We start from the raw sequence: 20,222 nt of genomic DNA on the forward strand, positions 1-20,222 counted from the left end.
CGTGTGTGTGTTTTTGGGCCTGGCGAGAGGGAAGAGAAAGACGAAGCAGCGAGGCCTAGTCGAGAGACCGCCGCCGCCGAGGGGAGCCCGTTGCCATGGCTACGGAGCGCGGCATTCCTCCCCCCTCCCTGCGTCCCGGCTGCTCCAATGAGGAGAGCGGGAGGGGGAGGAGAGGCGTGTCCCTGCCGGAAGGGGCGTGTCCTAGGCGCCGGAAGTGCCCGCAGGAGCCGCAGGGTGTGTTTCAGAGGGAAGCGCCCAGCAGAGAGAGGGAGAGAGCGCCTGAGGAGGATCCCCTTTCTCTCTCTCTCCTTGGCTTCTTCGTCCAGAGACCCGCCTCAGAGGTGAGCGATTCAGCCCCAGACTCCGTCCCTGGAACCAGCCTTCGGCGGTTGCGCGCCTCACCCTCCTTCCCTCTCTCTCTCTCTCTCTGGCTGTTTAAGGGTCGCCCTCTGCGCGTGCGCGCGCCCCTTCCCTTCTGCCTCTCCGTCTCCTCCTTTGTGGGCTTTAGGGCCTTCCTCCTCCCCCCCCAAAGCGACGCCCTGCCGCCTTTTCTCCCCCATCCCTCCTCCTCCTCCTCCTGCCCTTCGCTGCCTCGGGTTTTCCATCCTGCGGGCCCCGCCCTTTTCCTGAGTCACCTTTCCCCCTTCACCTGCTGCTGCTGCTGCTGCTGCTGCTGCTGCGAGGAAGCAACCGGCCAGGCGCCGCAGGCGGAAGAGGCCCTGGCTTCCCCTGGAGACCAAGAGGGCGGGTGTCTCGGTGTTTCTCTGGAGGCCGCTTCCGCCTCCTTTTTTGGCCCCCTAGTAGCCCGGCCCCCTTCAAGGAGCCACGCGGGGAACACTCTTGGCTTCTCCGCAGCACAGACGCAGCATCGCAGAGTTGGAAGGGACCCCGAGGGCCACCCAGTCCAACCCCATTCTGCCATGCAGGAACTCTCAGTCAAAGCACCATCCAGCCTCTGTTTAAAAACCTCCAAGGAAGGAGACTCCACCACATACTCCTTTCCATTCTCCAACACCTCTTACTATCAAAAAGCTCCTCTAACGTTGAGGTGGAATCCCTTTTCATTCAGCTTGCATCCATTGGTCCTGTTCTCTGGAGCAGCAGAAAACAAGCTTGCTCCCTCCTCAATATGACATCCCTTCAAATATTTAAACAGGGCTATCGTATCACCTCTTAACCTTCTTTTCTCCAGGCTAAACATCCCCAGCTCCCTAAGTCGTTCCTCATAGGGCATGGTTTCCAGACCTTTCACCATTTTAGTTGCCCTCCTTTGGACACGCTCCAGTTTCTCAATGTCCTTCTTGAATTGTGGTGCCCAGAACTGGACACAATATTCCAGGTGGGGCCTGACCAGAGCAGAATAGAGTTGCACTATTACTTCTCTTGATCTAGACACTATACTTTTATTGATGCAGCCTAAAATTGCATTGGCCTTTTTAGCTGGCGCGTTGCACTGTTGACTCATGTTCAACTTGTCTACTAGGGCTATTAGGACTCCTAAATCCTGTTGGCCATGTTGTTGTGTAGCTTCAAGTTGTTTCCAACTTAGCAAGTACATTTGCACCTAAGCACTCCCTAAGCACTTTACAATGTGCATGAGCTAATTGCCCCCCAAGAGGCTGGGTACTTGTTTTAGCGACCTACTGAAGGATGCAAGGCTGAGTTGACCCTGAACCTCTGAATGGCGTTGAACCTGCAACCTGGTGGAATCCATTGTTCTTTGCCTACAAAGAGGCCTGTGCCCTCACTGGAATGGAGACATACTGGATTGTAAAAGAGGGGTCTCTTTTGCAAATGGACTTTAAATTTTCTGGACTTTGAAAACCTCCCTTTTTCTGCATGGCCAGAAGGAGAAGGAGCCTGCTTGCAAAAGACCCCCCACCACCACCACCACCACCATCATAACTTCTTTACTAAGGACTGAAATAATTGCAGGCATCTGACTAACATCTCCAATTGTTTTTCCCCCTCCTGTTTGGTTTCTAGCATCTTGCCTGATGAAGAAGCCCATGGAGTTTTGAAAGCTTGCAACAACTATCCAGTCACCCCTCAAAGCCTGCAGACTTGAAATCTGTGGGCTTGAAAATCTGTGGAGCGGCTACTGCCATTAACCTCAATGCACACATCCCATTCAAGCCTATGGGGCTTGAATATGCATGAGTTTTGAAACTCCCCTGTGAGTTCCAAGGGGTAACTGTGTTGAGCATTTTGGTTAGCCAATAAAGGTGTCACTGATGGATTTTTGTATTAAACCTTGTGGTTTCTGAGTGAGTGGCTGCAGTAGAGGCATTTAACCACTGTGCCACCAGGGCTCCCACTTAGAAGGACCCTGAGGTGAACCTATCCAGGGCTATTCTTGGCAAGATTGGTTCAGTGGAGGTTTGCCATGGCCTTCCCTCTGAGGCTGAGAGAGCATGACTCCTCTCATTGGGTTTCATGGCTGAGTAGGGAATTGAACCCTGGGCTTTTTCATATATTCAGAAAATCTTATGTGTTCAGTTCCTGCCCCTATACCCATATCTAGACCTTTGAAGTATCAATAGTAGGTAGAGAGGATCTGTGACCATCTTGCTGTTTTTCTGACTTATGGTGACCCAAAGGCAAACCTATCCTGGGGAGTTCTTGGCAAGATTTGGTCAAAGGAGGTTTTACCATGGCCTTCCCCTGAGGCTGAGAGAGTGTGACTTGCACACTGGAGACATGAGACACACCAAAGGAGCAACCAAGCACTTAAGCCTACAGTTGTCATTTGAAATTATTAGCGTGTGTGCCTTCAAGTTGTCTCCAACTTATGGTGACCCTAAAGTGACCCTGTGCTGGGGTTCTTTTGGCAAGATTTGGTCAGAGAAGGTTTGTCATTGCCTTGAGGGTGAGAAAATGTGACTTGCTCAAGGTCACCCAATAGGTTTCATGGCCAAGTGGGGAATCAAACCCTGGTCTCCAGAGTGGCAGTCCAACACTGAAACCACTATGCCACACTGCCTCTCCTTGACCATTCTCCAAAATACAGTGACATCCAAAATCCGCTAAACTCTGGTACCTTTTTGGGGCCACCAAAATGCATAAAATATGTGTCACAAGCTTTTGAAGCTCCACGAACTTCTTCACCAGGCAGAAGTGTTAAAAACCATACAGAAGGAGGGAATAATGGCAATGTTAGCCACAAGCTTAGATTTTAACAAGATTCATGTTCTTAGATCAGGTGATATTGGAGGGGCATTCATGCAGGTAGGGTTTTCCTCTTCCTCCACCTGGCAAAGTGTGTGCTGGGAGATCCTTAAAGTCCGGGAAATAAAATATAAATGCCATTAGCAAGACAAAAAGATTCTCCCTTTGAGATCCATCCTTTTATGAAGCCAAGCCACAAGCCCCTTTCTTGGGCAAATAACAGGGTTTGCCTTTGCAGCTTTGATCTCTTCAGTCTAGTCAGCAACCACCAACATCCCTCAGTCCTACCTTGCTGTAACTGGTGGTTGACCTGTATGTTGTATTTTAAAGACAAGGAGTGGTTTCTATTTGAAGATGTTTGTTTGTTTGAGTGAAGGTGGGGAGAGAGAATAAGTGGTAAGGCGTGATCCAGAAGCCAAATAGCAGGCTAATACCTGTGCCCTAGATCTTAGAATCGTAGAGTTGGAAGAGACGACAAGGGCCAACTAGTCCAACCCCCTGCCATGCAGGAAATCTCAATCAAAGCATCCCCGACAGATGCCCATTCAGCCTCTGTTTAAAGACCTCCAAGGAAGGAGACTCCACTACACTCTGAGGGAGTTTGTTCCGCTGACGGACAGCCCTTACTGTCAGGAAGTTCTTCCTAATGTTGAGGTGGAATCTCTTTTCCTTCGGCTTGCATCCATTGTTCCGGGTCCTGTTCTCTGGAGCAGCAGAAAACAAGCTTGCTCCCTCCTCAATATGACATCCCTTCAAGTAGTTAAACAGGGCTATCATATCGCCTCATAACCTTCACTTTTCCAGGCTAAACATCCCCAACTCCCTAAGTCGTTCCTCATAGGACATGGTTTCCAGGCCCCTCACCATTTTGGTTGCCCTCCTTTGGACACGCTCCAGTTTCTCAACGTCCTTTTTAAATTGTGCCCAGAACTGGACACAATATTCCAGGTGGGGCCTGACCAGAGCAGAATACAGTGGCACTATTACTTCTCTTGATCTAGACACTATACTTTTATTGATGCAACCTAAAATTGCATTGGCCTTTTTAGCTGCTGCATCGCACTGTTGACTCATCTTCAATTTGTGGTCTACTTGGACTCGCAGATCCCTTTCACACATAAATCATGCAGGCAGGTGTCCCCATTCTATATCTGTTCATTTCATCTTTCCACCCTAAGTGCAATACCTTACATTTCTCCCAGTTGAAATTCATTTTGTTAGCTTTGGCCCAGCTTTCTAGTCTATTCAGGTCATTTTGAATTTTGATCCTGTCCTCTGGGGTATTTGTTACTTCTCCTAATTTGGTGTCATTGCAAATTTGATAAGTATGCCCCAAATTCTTTTGTCCAAGTCATTGATAAAGATGTTGAATAGCACTGGGCCCAGGACAGAGCCCTGTGGGACCCCACTGGTCACTTCTCTCCAGGGTGAAAAGGAGCCATTGTTGAACACCCTTTGGGTTCGGTCAGTCGACCAATTACAAATCCATGTAACAGTTACCTTGTCTAGCCCACATTTTACAAGCTTGTATGCAAGAATGTCATGGGGAACCTTATCAAAGGCCTTACTGAAATCAAGATATACTATATCCACAGCATTTCCTTCTACCAAGCTGGTAATTTTATATAAAAAAAGAGAAATTAGATTTGTCTGGCATGATTTGTTAGTGGATAGCTGTACAGAAAACATAGTTCCAGCTATATAAGGGAAAGGAATACATTTCAGAAATTCTGTTGGGAATCCACATTTCTCTAAGGTACAAAAAATAACATACCACTTAATTTTGTCACTCTTTTGTCATCAAGAAAAATAATGGCAGCAGGGCTGTGTTCTTTATTTTTTAAAGTGATCAAATTTTATGGATTTTTAAAGCGTCACTTATATTTATTTTTATTTATTTAATTTCTATTCTGCCTTTCTCCCCAAAGGGACCCAAGATGGCTCACAATAATAATTCTAAAAACATAGTGCCATAAAATAATTAAAACATCAGCTTAAAAAATATAAAATTATAAGCATTATACCAAGCGTGATTACAAATGGGTTGCTTTCCTAGTTTTATCATCTGAAGAGGGGTACACAGCGGGGATATTCTCTTTCTCCCTTGATATTCGACCTATGCTTGTAACTTCTGGCATGTGCAGCTAGGCAAGATTCAGCAATCTCTGGGGTTATGCATGAAAAAATGAATATAATACATGGAAATGGAAATCAGCCATTAATTTGCACAGCCTGTTTAAACCACAGTTCTTTAAAAGCTTTTTTTAAAGGTCCTAGGTACATACATAGTTCATATGGCACTATGTGACTAACATAAGCATGTGTTCTATATGCTTTTTTAAATCCAGTGAAAAGCAGGTAGAACATGGACTGATCTTCTCATACCGCTTTCTTTGTTTTCTAGTCTAACTAGTCCTGGTAAAAGTCCACATGTCTCTAATGGCTGTTTTTTCTTACTTGGGTTTGCCACACCCTGTGCCACCTATCTGTCCCACAGCAGATATTCTTGCATATTATTGTATATAAGCAGCTTGCTTTTGTGTTTTATATATATGTGAATTACCACAACCAGAATTCTCATCAGAAAAGGGTATGGCATAAGATCACTGATTCTGCTGTAAATTGTACATGCATATCTTTGAACATAGTAAATTAGCACTTTATTTCAAATCAAGTTGGAGTGATAGAGTAAGTGAAAGAATAGGCATCCTCATAAATCCAGTGTGAATTAGTGAAGAACCACTTCCAGAGAGCGTTCACCTTCATCTCTTGGCTAATGAGGAGAGGAAAGGATCTTAACTCTTTCAGATGTCATAAACTCATTCAGGTGTTCTGCGCCCTCTGGGACACTTTGGAGTTTATCACATGGGAGGAATTTATCTTAATTTCGAATGAAAAGAAAGGGGTCAGAACGCATTCACATGAATTCGAATTGCGTTCAAACTGACTTCCCATTGCCTGAAAATAGCTTGCCATTGCCTGAAATTGCATGTGATCACCTCTCGCGCAATAACGTGAAACCCCATGATTGCGTTTGGACTGACTTCCCATTGCCACAAATTGCGTGTGGTAGTCTATCACGCAATAAAGTTAAACCCCATGATTGCGTTTGGATTGCCATTGGATTATGCTTCCAATTTCCCTTGTCTGATAACGTCCTTTGTGAGAAAGCCAGTTGTCTAGGTCTGGTTGACTTTGCCATGGGCTTGTTTCTTACTGTGAGAGTTGCATGAAGTTACTGTGGTAATCATAATAAAGACTGTAAAACCCTTGGCAGGCTTTAAAAGAAGTGCAGGTATTAGTAATGTCCTGAAGTGATGTTTGAACCTGTATTAGTGGATTTTTTACAAAATTTTCAGTAGGGTGGTGTGACAGTGGAAATAATTGCTTGACTAATACCAGTTATAGAATTACTGTGGGATAAACTTCTGTGAACTAGAGTCCATCCTGGCATGTCATGAGTAATCAGTGTAACAGTCATGGTTAGAGGTCCTCACCTGGGTGCAATTAACAAAAGGGGACACATATGTGAGGAAACTATCACAAAAATATAACCTGGGATATTCCCATGCTGTTCTTAGGGTCTTCAGGGACATGCTCTTCATGCTGTGCCCTTGGAAAGTGGCCACCAGCGATGCTGTCTGCTGAGAGTTTCATACCATCCACAGTATCGGCCAGTACTGTAGTTGCTTTTGCATGGTCATTAAAGACCATGCTCTTCCCCCTTTCAGAAAACTGCTGGCTTCCTGAATTTTCTGTATTATAAAACATTATTTGTCTTCATACAACTTTTGCTTGAAGTGAGGTAGCAAGCTTCTTTGAATTCACATAAACAATGTTGCTTGTCTGCCTTTTTTCCCCCCTATCAAAATCCTGTGAAAGGAAAACTTTGGAGGATGGATGACAAACAGACATGTAAGGAACAAGATCTGTAAATATGTATGTTTTCTTTTCTGTCACTGTATGAAGCCCATCACTGAGGCTCTAATTCAGAGCCCCCCTATCAAAATCCTGTGAAAGGAAAACTTTGGAGGATGGATGACAAACAGACATGTAAGGAACAAGATCTGTAAATATGTATGTTTTCTTTTCTGTCACTGTATGAAGCCCATCACTGAGGCTCTAATTCAGAGATGGAGGAATGTGTTGCCGCATAGATGTTTTAGATGTTGCTGTTTTTGCTTAGAACTGGATATGCTAGCTGAGGTGTCAAGGAGTTGATGTCCATAGCAACTGAATTGCCAAAACTTCCCCCAGCCCATGACTCTAGAGAGCTTTAGCTATCTCCAGAGGGTGTACGAGGAGATTTGGAGGCTAGCTATCAGTTTCCACTTACTTAAAGTAACCATCTATATGATTCCTTCCTCTTTTTCTTTTAGAAAGGACTTGGTTTTTATGCAAAGTCTCTATCTTCCCATCTCAGAATCCAAGTAGCTTTTTCTTCACACTCCATGAAAACATCATTTTTGAAAACAACTAGTTCAAAATGTCTGTTTTCTTCTCGCTCTTTTCATTACTCAATGATTTATTACTATAATTGTATGCTTTTCTGTGAAATGTTCTGCCCAGAAAAAATTGATCAAAAGCAACACTATGAGACCCCTTCCCCCTGCCATCTGTACCATTTCTGGATTTCCCCATCTGACTTAATTCTGGTATGAAAGAGGGGAAAGATATTTGTAATCACTGATATTTCCACATAAAGATGTAGTTACATGTTAAAATTATTATTTGTCTCTTCTTCTTAGAAAAGTAAAATTAGTTTTAGAAATTGATCAGCAGTGGGAAAATAACTCTTGGCGGAGAAATCTATTACCCTTGTTCTCACTTTATTTAAAAAATCAACAGCTTTATTGAATCATAATTCCTTGCCAAATTTAGCTGTTTTAGCAGATTATATTGAGAGGTAAGATAGTGCAGTGGAACAGTACATTGGCCTCTAATGTTCTGTCCAGATGCAAGTTACATGTGGAGGATAAGAATGTTTTGTATAATTATTTAAATATTGCATACATTTTCATAGCTTCAGCTCTGTATATAGAACAAATAAAGCTTATTTTACAATCAAAATTTTAGAACTGTGGTGCTCATCTTGAATTTATTTTCTTTTTCACTTTTAAAATTCTAGCAAATGAAAATATATTTTCAAAGGAATGCTATAACATTTTGTTCAATGAGGTTATATGCCTATTGAGATAGGACTACCTACTGTTGTTTTAAGTTGAGCTAAAGCTAGCTTTTTAAAGGGAAAAAGGAAATTCGTAGGAACAACCAGTTTCCCTTTGGCCGTTTAATTGGTAGTGTAGAAAGTTTTCCATAACTTTTATCTTTAAAATGTTTCTTATGAGGCTTAATGCTAATAAATTAAATTAGAAAACAACCCCCAAAGTTATTTTGAAAACAAGATCTAATTTATTCTAACATTTAAAAAATTCACTCACCCAGATCATTAAAATATTTCTTGCCAGTTTATATTTTACTACTGTATATACTCATGTATATGCCTAGAAATTTCAGTCAAAAAATTGACCCAAAAAATCTATGTCGACTTATCCACAGATCAGTGTAAGTGCTGTACTTTAACTCTTACTTTAAAAGGAACAATCCCCTGGTGGAAGGCAGGTGGGTAATCTGTCCTGGAAGCATTGACACCACCCCTCCTCTCCTCTCTCATCCATCCATCCTGTAGTATGAGCCCAAACAGTTATGCGTGCTGGAATTTTGTAAATTCTTTGGCATTGTTTTCCTTTCTTTCATCCTTTATAGTCTTTGTTACAAGCACCTAGGTTTTACCCTCGTCTTATATAAGGATCATGTCAAAATCCATAATTTTGGCCCCAAAACCTGCCCTCGACTTTTTCATGAGGTCGACTTATGGTTGAGTATATACAGTATATTATGCAGGTCAAACACTGCATTGCAAAGTTAACCTGTTCTACAGAATTTTCAGTGGCATAATTTCTGATCAGTTTAAATGTCCTGTGTAGCTCATGGCAATTGGAAGCAGCAGACTGCAACATGGTGTTATAGTTCAGAATCCAAACTTATCTCAAAGGTTCCTATGGCTTGGCACAGAATACTAATTCCATACACTTCTGGAATAATGTCTGATCTCGGTGGCTTTCTCTCAGCATTCTCAAGGTGAAAGATCTGTGAATCTCTGCTTCAGAGTGCTAAAATTCATGTTACGTGCATTCTCCCGTATACAGTATAACCTGTTTTCTGCTGTGCCTGTAGAAAAATTAGCTTGCTAGCTTTTCTTTGGAGATACTTCTTCTACAATGGCTTCAAATCCTTTGTTTGGAGACCTCTTTCCTAGGATTTCCCCCCTTTTTCAGATACTATCTTAGTGAGCATGGGTCTGATGAACTCTTGACTGAACAAGAAAAGCAGTGAGAGTATCCAAATTTACCAGGGCATAAAGCAGTTCCAGAGCAGCTGTGGCAAGGCTCAGCCATCAGGTGCACATTTTTCTGGCTTGCAAAGCTTTCAGACACAAGTCCCTATTATAGTACCCCACTGTGGAAATATGGCATAGGGTGATGGCAAGGCCTGGTTACCAGGCACACATTCTTAGTTTGCCCTGTTCCTGGGGAGCATGCAAGCTACTGGCTTCCATCTCAGTTGCCAGTATGCTGCTAGTGACTTACATGTCCGCAAGCCCTCTTTAGGGAGGGCATTCATTTGCTCTTGTGCTCTTTTGATAAACCTCCTGTACTCAAATCTTAAGTGGTGGCAAGGCCTGGTTGCCAGACGTACATTCTGATCTTTTATTCCAAAGACATAAGCAGGCAAATGGTGAGCACTCTGGACACTGGGGAGCCTTTCAAAAAAGGACAACAAGGAAAATACAACACAGCTTCCACGTAAAACGGAAGCCGTGCATGGCGCACCCGCATATGGAGCAGGTGCGCTGTAATAGTGCTACTCTATTTTGCTTTGGTCAAACCTTACTTGGAATACTGTGTCCAGTCTGAGCATCACAGTTCAATAGGGATATTGACAAGCTGAAGTGTGTTCAGAGGATGGAGAACAAAATGCTAAAAGTTTTGGAAACCATTCCCACTGAAAGATTGGCTTAGGGAGTTGGGTATGTTTAACATGGAGAAGAACGGGTTAAGAGATGATAGCCCTGTTTAAATATTGGAAAGGATGTCATATTGAGGATGGAGCAACCTTGTTTTCTGTTGCTCCAGAGAGTAGGACTCATAGCAGTGAACTCAGTCTACAGGAAAAGAGATTCCACCTAAATATTAGGAAGAACCTTCCAATGGTAAGAGCTGTTTGATAGTGGTTTTTCTAGAGCCAGTGACACTGATGCTACATCAGTAGCCAATCATCCTTTTGCAAGTTTGAAAGAGCAGTGCTTTGACTCTCTGAGCTATTGACAGATTTCCATCATCATCATCATCATCATCATCATCATTATTCCTGTGGTAGGGTAATGACAGCCTTGGTGTAGGTCTCAAGCTCTGAGATAGCTACTTTCAGTCCTGAGAACATCTACAAGAGTTAGCCTTAATAGAGGCTGGATATTGCTGTACGTATGCTCGTAATGCACCTGTGCCCCAGATATCATCTCACTCTTCTAAAAGTACAGTATTATAATAGTGAAGCACAGCTGAGTAGCGATAAATTGAATCAGCATTTTATATTTGTAGATGCTATAAATATTGGTGATGGCTTGCTAAAGGCAGTGAATAATTAATCATTTTATGTGGTGTGAGGAGCACTAAGTACAGTATTAAGAATAGGATTTACTTCAGTGTATTGTGCTGTTGAAAGGTTCATGGAAATGATTTTACTGCTGTAACAAAGATCATAATTTTAATGTAACATAGATCATGATCTTAATGTAATGTTATGTATACCTCATCACATCTGAAAAGCTTCAGTCCATAACCGAGTTCCTTAATGTATTTAAATAAATAAATAAAGTATAAATAAGTACAATTATAAATTGCATAAATAAAATATGAGTATTGAGGTTCTAAGTATGCTTCTAGCTTTGTAACTGTTAACTGGGTGTGGCTATAGCACATTGATTATAAGAGCTAGGGTATACAGAATTTAACCCCCTTGGGTCCTGCTAGATTTGGAAGGAATTGGGAGCTGGGGAAAATGAACTTATAGTTGACATTCAATGGAGTGAAGGGAATTTATTTTCCATCTTCAGCCGTTAATTCACAACAAATATGTAGAAAAATCGGCACTACCTATGCTCAAGATGGCATTATCAGCAGACTCAAATGGACCCAAGGCTTGCAGAAGTATGAAGATTCCCTGTGGTTGTTTATGATAGGAAACAGGTAGAACCAGCCTTCTTTATGCAGGGAGGCTTTCCCATACTAGCTGTCTTCTGACTTAGGAGAAAGAGCTTTGAAGGGCTGACAGCCAACTTTGTCAGGAAACTTCCAAGGCTGCCCCGTTGTTCCTCCTCAAGCTGTGAGACTTGAGACAAAGGAAGAGCTTTGAAGTCTCCTCTGTGAAATGTGTACAAACACACATTGTGTTATAAGCTTCCATTCTATATGTTTCCTTGACTGCTGCAAACTGGTGAAGTAGGACAAGCAAAGATAAATGACTTATTGGAAGCTGAAAGGCTACCTTTTCCTGAGCAGTGTGTTCTGATTTCATTGAGCAGGTCTCTCCCTTTCTGCCACTCCATAGTCACCTTGCCTATCTAGGAGGGTGGGCTGCCCAAGCCTTACCTGTACACACACCCAGGATTGTCAGGTAATACTTATATCTGTCTTTTAGCTCCACTCTTCCTGTTGTATGCTTTTTTCCCCAAACATGACTGCCATGCTTCCCAATGTGGGATTGCATACAGCTCTCTTCCTTGAGGTGTAATACTTGGACCTGGCAATCCCAACACATTGCAGCCAGCCCCCAGTGATGTTGTGTTTTAGTAAATATGGGGAGAAAGCATATGAATGGTTAGTAGAATTAATATTGGAGGACTCTGTTGGTGAGCAACCTTACTTTAATGGTAGCTAAATAGGTGCAGTAACCCACATCCTCATCATTTGCGCTCATACTAAGTGCGCCTTGCACTTATTATCACATCATGATTTTGTCCTTTTCAAGGAAACTGAACAGAAAATACACATAGACTTCTTTTTGTTTAGGATTAACCATGGATAAAAGTGAGCTGGTGCAGAAGGCTAAACTAGCCGAGCAGGCAGAGCGCTATGATGATATGGCTGCTGCCATGAAGGCTGTTACTGAACAAGGACATGAGCTATCTAATGAAGAAAGGAATCTACTCTCTGTTGCCTACAAGAATGTGGTTGGTGCTCGTCGCTCTTCTTGGCGTGTCATTTCCAGCATTGAACAGAAGACAGAACGAAATGAGAAGAAACAACAGATGGGAAGAGAATATCGTGAGAAAATTGAGGCTGAACTGCAGGACATTTGCAATGATGTTCTGGTAAGCAACCAGTAACAATTTATATAGCAACACTTTGTAATGTACTCCATCTGTAGGAAAATGTAAGATAATGGCAGATAATGTTCATACCCTGTTTAGTTTCGTTCAACATCAGATTTGCTTATAAGATTAATTTTTAAGCCCTCCACCTAAACATGGTTGTATGCAATGGATTTATGTGGAAGCATATCGCCTACATACATATTGTGCAGAACTACCCACCTTTAAAATTACTGAATAACCAAAACTGAAGATGTGTGTTGCAATGCAGATTTGCAGATCTTTCTGAATTTTTTCCAAAGAGACATGGGGGCACTCCCAGTGGGTGATCATGGGGGGTTCCTGTTCGACCCTGTGGCCATTAGCTTGGGGTCCCTCAGGGTTCTGTCTTATCACCACTGGTATTTAACATCTACATGAAGTTGCTGGGAGAGGTTGTCTGGAGTTTTGGAGTCAGGTGTCACTAGTGTGCTGATGATACCCAGCTCTGTTATTCCTTTCCACCTAATTCAAAAGAATATGTTATTGTGCTTAACTTATGCTTGGCAGCTGTAATGGATGAGAGCAAACAAACTGAAGCATAAACCAGACAAAACAGAGGTTATTCAAAAGAAACAACGGAGATTAGGTATTCAGCCTGTGTTAGATGGGGTTGCACTTCCCCTGAAAATGTAGATTTGCAGTTTGGGGATACTCCTGGATTCAGTTCTGAGCCTGGAGGCCCAAGTTTCAGTGGTGACCAGGAGTGTTTTGCACAGTTAAAGCTAGTGCATGAACTGCACTTCGTCCTGGATTACTGTAATGGCTTTGAAAAGTGCTCAGAAAAGTCACTTGGCCCAAAGAGCTGCAACCAGATTATTAACTGGGACGTGACAACTCCCTTGTTGCAGTAGCTCCATTGGCTGCCAGTCCATTTCTGAACACAATTGAAAGTGCTGGTTTTGACCTAGATAGACTCATATGGCTTGGGTCCAGCTATTTGAAGGACCATATCTCCCTTTATGTGTCCATTAGAACTCCAGGATTGTCCAGAGAGGCTCTTCTCTCTGTCCCACCACCCTCTCAGGCTTGTTTGATGGGAATAAGGGAGAGGGCCTTATCAGTGGCTGTTCCCAGACTTTAGAACTTCCTCCCTAGAGAGGCCAAAATGACCCCCTCCCTGCTCTCCTTTGAGCTGCAGGCAAAAACACTTTAGTGCCTTCAGATTTTTATGAGGATTGGGCTTTTAAGTGCTATGTGATTCCAATTTTAAGATACACACACACATGCACACACATTTTACTATTTTAATTTTTAATGTTCAATGCTTCTAACTTTGTCTTATATATATACTTTTAAAATGTTTTTGTACTGTTTTTAATTTGCTGTTAGCCGCTTTGAGTCCCTTGTATTGGGGGAAAAGATGCGATATGAATAAAATAAATCAGTAAATTATGTAATTTTGTTAATTTGTTTTTCAGGAACTGCTGGATAAATATCTTATTGTTAATGCCACACAACCAGAAAGCAAGGTCTTCTATTTGAAAATGAAAGGAGATTACTACAGATACCTTTCTGAGGTGGCATCTGGTGACAGCAAGCAAAGTAACTAATTTACTTGCTTCTTAATAGTGCCCTACAAGAGTTTTCCTAGATTTCAAGTTAAATTTGTTTAAATGATTTCAGATATTCAGAATACAGGGGAAGAGAGACAGGAACTAGTTCCTGCCTGTTGCATTCGCATCTCCCCTGTAAGTAAGTGCATGAGGTTCCTGTACAGGGTAAGCTTGAGCATCTGACCACAAGAGAAGATACGAAGTTCCACTTCAGATGGTACATGATCTGTGGGAAGCAGAAAGCTTGAGCTGCTGTACTTCCTGTTTTGCAAATCTTGACCATGAAAAGTCACAGATTGACAGAAGAAAATGTACTTGCAATAGGTAGTTGTAGAGGTTAAATCCTTCATGTAATGATTACAATTTCCTGGGCTGAATATGAGTTCAGAACCACTCTGTTTCACAATTCATAGTGTTTTCCACCCACCTGAGCCGCTGTTTGGCACTTGGCGCCTGTGGTGGATCGCTTGTTTCTAGGGAAGAAATCACAGGTTAGATTTTTGAAGTCTGCCTGACTCTGCTTTATATCATTAGTCTTTCTAAAAATAAAAATCTGTACAGGCAGCTGTTTCTTATGTCTCTTGTTAAGCTAAGGATAATGTATCTCTGAATGAATACATGGAGGAGGTAATGGGCTGGATAAAGAAAAGCAAACTGAAACTGAATCCAGACAAAACAGAGGTATTAAGGGCCATAAACTGGAGTTGGAGATGTGTCAGCCAGTTCTAGAAGGGGTGAAAATTGTGTTTGCAGCCTTGGCATGCTCCTGAATCCATCTCTCCAAATGTCAGCTCTGATAGATGCAATGGTCAGGAATGCTTATTAACAGTTTTGGCTGATACGCAGCTGCACTCCTTCTGATCTTTCTCCCTGAAATAGCACCTGATCAGGGCAAAAAAATAATAATCTGCCTTTGTAAAAAAACTCTGTGTTAACCTTTTTTGTGCCAAAATTATCAAAACACTGATCAGGCCTACTTTAAGAAATACCTATTACAGTGTTTCTGACTCTCTGGTCCACGTGAAGAAGCTATTAAAATAAACCTATCTCTTTTTGCAGCAACAGTAGCAAATTCTCAGCAAGCCTATCAAGAGGCATTTGAAATCAGCAAGAAAGAGATGCAGCCAACACATCCTATTCGACTTGGTTTGGCACTCAATTTCTCTGTATTCTACTATGAGATACTAAACTCACCAGAGAAAGCCTGTAGTCTGGCAAAGACAGTAAGCATATTTAATCTTATAAAATTATACTGGGGGAACATGTTGAAGGTATTTATCAAATAGCTGGCGAAATAAACCATTGTGATGGAAGGAGACATTTATGACTCAATCAGTAATGACTTGAGGACTTTGATCTCAATCTTAACTTTTTTTACCAAAAAAAAAAAATGTTGCTAAGCTAAAGCAAGCAATGGAATATCAGGGTGGCCCCTGAAAAAACTAAACATACTATGTACCAGCCTCTACACTGTAAAGAAATCTGGCATCGATAACAAAAGTAAAGGCATGATCCGACATAGATGATGGTCCTCTGAGCAGTGTTCAGCAGTTTTATCTACGCTGCAGGCTATGCTTAGGAGCTGAACATTGTGATGCAGCTGCATGAAACATTATTCATTTGTGTGTGGAAGGCAAGGTTAATGATATAATTATTTGAATTTCCTTTAGGCATTTGATGAAGCAATAGCTGAACTGGACACACTGAATGAAGAATCTTACAAAGATAGCACTCTGATTATGCAGCTACTTAGAGATAATCTTACTGTAAGTATGCTTTGTAAAAACTGGATATAATTTAAATGATGGCAGCACTAGAAGTTTTAAGTCTTACTGTCCCATAAATGGTAAATAATTCCATCCTCACAAACCTTTTTGAGGGTAGTGCTAAGTTCCATACGTATTAATGACAGCTCTTAGCCTTGAGCGTGGAGCAATACTACCTTTAGTGGAGATCTTATCAAAGGCTGTTATCAGTCCGATAACATGTATTTGTGTACTGCCTGTAGGGTTCATATACTCATTGTTTAACTTCATCCTAACCTCCAGGCTTTAATTCATCATTCATTAATTCTTCCATGCAAATAAATTATGCTTCTCTACTAAAACATGTTACTCCACCTTCTCTTTCTGGACCAGTATACTTAACTGCATGCTTTCAGCATAAACATATTTGTATTTTCTTACAGCTATGGACATCGGAAAACCAGGGAGATGAAGGGGAAGCTGGGGAGGGCGAGAACTAATGGCTGTCACGCTTCACTATATGTTCAATGTCACTCTGTATCCTACACATTATATCCCTTTGTGCGACAAGCAAAAAGAATAGTACATCGACTTCACAACCTCAACGTAGCAAACTGTCTGTGGGGTAAAAACAATTGGTTGGTGTTCTGTGTACGTAAAATGGAAATCAGTTGAGCAATGGCATTCTGAATCTTTCCTATTATGAACACTTGCAGTTATGATTACCGTGTTTCTATTTTTTTTAACTGAACACTGTGATTATGGGTTTTGCAATTGCAATTGACTTTACAAAACTCTAAATGATGGAAGAGTAGACACAAATCATGTAATTTCCTGGAAGGTTTATAATCTGGTATCAAAGTTGTCAAAGTACAATTCTCCTGTAAAGTTGTACAGAAAATTATAGAGATTATATTGTGACACTGCAACATGGAAGGGAAATAATCTATTGTGTGACATTCCAGTTCAGTAGCTCATTTCTGTGAATTTAATAGGCACATTCATTCAGTCTTTTTTATTTTTTTTAAAAAATAATAATGCTGGATGCACTGCTTTTCAGCCAAATGCTCATGCAAATGTAAACTTTTCTGAGGATTCAGTTTTAATTGGCTGGGGGGGGGGATGAAAACCTAACTTCAGACTCTTTAACAGTGGCAGAAAACAGGGGCTTTGTGTCTGGAAAAATAATCCCGTACTCCTTACTGTGGGCATCATTGAGCCCATTCCCAAAGCAATAAGTAAAATATTTAGTGTGCATTATTCTTAATAGTGGATTAGTGCACTAATATGGAATTTCAACAGGATATTTCTGCTTTTTATGGCCTTACTAGTTGTTGGGTAATCATGCTAAAAAGGAATTCTTTTCCCACTTAAAAATATTATCTTAATTTTTCTCTTCCCTTTAGGGATAAGGCTTGTATCTTTCAATATCAGACAGCACTCTTCAGATGGATTTTGTTTTCTCCCACCTTGCATGGCTGCTTCAGTTTAAAGTTAAGGCTCCTTTCTGTGTGTTGTTAGTCCGAAGTGATGGGAGAGACATATATGGGGGGATAGGTCTTGTTTAGACTGAAGAGCTGCCACTGTAAGCTACAGTTATCTGCCACTCCTTTGTCACAACCAAGATCAAGTTCCTATTCAAGAGTCCCTAGAGCTGCCTTAAAGAAATACAGATCATTAAACATACATGTTATTTGTTAGCTTGAGATATTAAAATCCTGAATGTTCAACTGCTCATAAACATGCCCAAACAAAAAAATAGAATTCAGTAGGAGTTGCATGAAAAATGCAGTAGAAATATTTGAGTACTCACCCTAACAGTCTTTTCAGTATCATTCTTCTGCCTATAACATTCCACCTAGCTCATAAAATTCATCTGTTTGTCTGTTCATCTGTCTGCTGAAGAAAGAACCTCATGCACTGACTTCAGAATTCCCCCCTACTAGCTGAACAAATTGTGCAGTTATACTTGGCGCTTGATAAATGCAGTAGTGAATGTGGAACCGAGCCTGTCTGTATATCTGGTAGCTCTTTTTGCTTTGTTTCTACTGACCAGTATATTGCCTAAAGTTTGCTTCTGTGATGGTTGTATTGCCTAGCACACACGTGGTTGTGAGAATAGTATAGCAAAAAGAAATACCTGGTTATCGATGTACTAGATTTGTGTATGTCTTTTAAACAGTTCTAGTTTCACCTTACACAATCAGGAAAGTGTAAAACAATTCAAAGACAATAAAAATTTTTATCAGTTTGTGGTCTGTTTTACATTATTTCTTAGTGTCATGGCTCAATACTGTGGTAGCAGAATGACCATGCTCTTTTATGTCCCATGTCTGTACTAACTGATAGAACAGTTTGTAATAGATGAAATTGTTCTTAGTATGTAGAGGGCAGATGGGGACATTTATATAATTCTGTCTGTGTGAAATCAGTTATTACTACTACTCTGTAAGAAAAGGGCAGCTGCTGCTGTGTTTTGTACCTGGAATAAAATTGTGCTTTGTAGGATAGTAGCACACACTGTACCCTTTAGTCTCTATGGCATGTGACCATAGAGGGCATAAAATCAAGGTATGCTATAGCTTGTGGCCTGTTAAAAGAGTCTAAAAGAAAATAGCCTTACAATTCAATCAGTTAAAGGGACAAAAACCCACCAAACTGATCTTCTGAATGAGTATTTGGTCTAGTAAGGTAACAGCCCACAAAGAATATTGACTTTACTGTAACATTAGCCAACAGCCAGCATCATTCAAATAGTTACTCTATAGCAGCCATGTGCCTAAGTTCTACAAAAAGACCTCTCAATGATCTTAAAGATCTACAGTGGATAATGCTGGTGGTGCTGTAGCAGCAACCTGGAAACAAGAACAGAAGGGACTTTCCTTCAGATGATGTTCACTTCTCTCCAGAAAGTTGTTATAACTTGCATCCTGCTCTCTTTTCCTTTCTGAAATCAAGCCTGAAGACTATGGTTCTAGCTTTGCTAATTTGTACATGAGACCTGTGTCCATGTTTCCATGTAGTTGCTCATTCTTCTCAGTTAGCTTGACAGTATCTGTAAAATGCAGTTATTTGGGACATGGTGCTAATGAGATCACATCCTGTAAAGTCAGTTACACACTGCAGAAGATTGTTCCTTTCAATGTGGGAAGCGAGTATATGTAATTATGCCCATGCTGTTAAAATAATGTGTCCCCATCCTGTGCTCCTCCAGATATTTTGCACCTCTATTGGGCGTTTCTGGTTGGAAATTCTGGATGTTGAAGTCCAAATCACCTGCAGGACAAAAAAATAAAGAATTATATAGAGTGTAATTTGAATTATTTCATTCGGGTGAGAGCTATAAACTATTGCAAAATATGGTACAGGTATTTAATCTATGTTGGGATCTTGAATGGGGAATCTACCTCATGGAAAAACCATTTTCAAAATGGTTGTTTAACAAATAAAGTGGAATAGTTGTTGGGGTGCTCAAGGGTGATATCTAAATGTGAATCCTGGCCAAATTTTCTATTCACTGGGATACTATTCATTAAAAAAAAAAGTAAGTGAGCTCTTTGTGCTTCATAAAAATTAGCTATGGGATGAAGAACTACACTCACAATCCCTTATCACTGACCATAGTACATAAGATGAATAAAACTCACATTAGTGCCTTTATTTTGGCTGCTTTGATATTGCATTGTAAGGTAACTCACATGCATTGCAGTACATGAATGGCTGTGCTTTTCTTGCAAATGCAGAAATGCTTCAGATCCCAAATAAACGTATAAATGTAAGAGAGCAAAATGAATTACAAAGCCCCTTGGTTTTTTTTTAAGCTTTCTGAAATAAGGTATAAACTCATTTATGTTACTTAAATGCATTATAAAGCCATGTTACATGGGACTCTAGAAATCTTTGTATCATGACAGAGAGACAATAATACTATGTATCCTAGATGATTGAAGTGAGATCTTGTAGGTAACTGTTCGAGAACAGGTCTTTTAGAATTCTAAACTCTGCTTGCTCTAGACTTGATTAAAATCATGAAAAAATTTCTGTGATCTGTGTTTTCTTACATGTAGGAGCTCATAAGAGTCCAACTTTAAGCATCTTACTGTGAGAGGAATTATATTTCACTTTCTAGCAATGTGACCTTCAGATTGTGAGATGGAGCGTGAGAACGTGAGATTTTAGTTTCTAGTTATCACATGAAAAAACCAGCCTCTCCATATTCCTTGTGGAAAGAATTTCAGAAGTGGTTTTTGTTTTTTGGAATAAGATACCTTGGAGATGGAA

General features: G+C 40.9%; 1 protein-coding gene across 2 annotated transcripts; it reads left to right on the forward strand.

The window, feature by feature from the left end:
• The first annotated feature begins 204 nt into the window (after positions 1 to 204).
• YWHAB (tyrosine 3-monooxygenase/tryptophan 5-monooxygenase activation protein beta) lies at positions 205 to 19,974 on the forward strand. Of its 2 annotated transcripts, none has more exons than XM_089513935.1 (6): positions 205 to 341; positions 12,300 to 12,601; positions 14,062 to 14,185; positions 15,256 to 15,419; positions 15,867 to 15,962; positions 17,348 to 19,974. In XM_089513935.1, exons 2-6 carry the CDS (start codon positions 12,308 to 12,310, stop codon positions 17,351 to 17,353), a joined length of 684 nt encoding a protein of 227 aa, XP_089370061.1. In that variant the 5' UTR covers positions 205 to 341; positions 12,300 to 12,307; the 3' UTR covers positions 17,354 to 19,974. The 2 variants fall into 2 exon arrangements, with proteins under 2 accessions (XP_089370061.1, XP_089370060.1); XM_089513934.1 differs by having other exon boundaries at positions 16,385 to 19,973.
• The last annotated feature ends 248 nt before the right edge of the window (positions 19,975 to 20,222 follow it).

Source organism: Sceloporus occidentalis, unplaced genomic scaffold (genome assembly GCF_023333645.1).
Source record: "Sceloporus occidentalis isolate IW3139 unplaced genomic scaffold, rSceOcc1.0.p SCAF_3, whole genome shotgun sequence".
In the NCBI taxonomy this organism is placed as follows: Eukaryota; Metazoa; Chordata; class Lepidosauria; order Squamata; family Phrynosomatidae; genus Sceloporus; species Sceloporus occidentalis.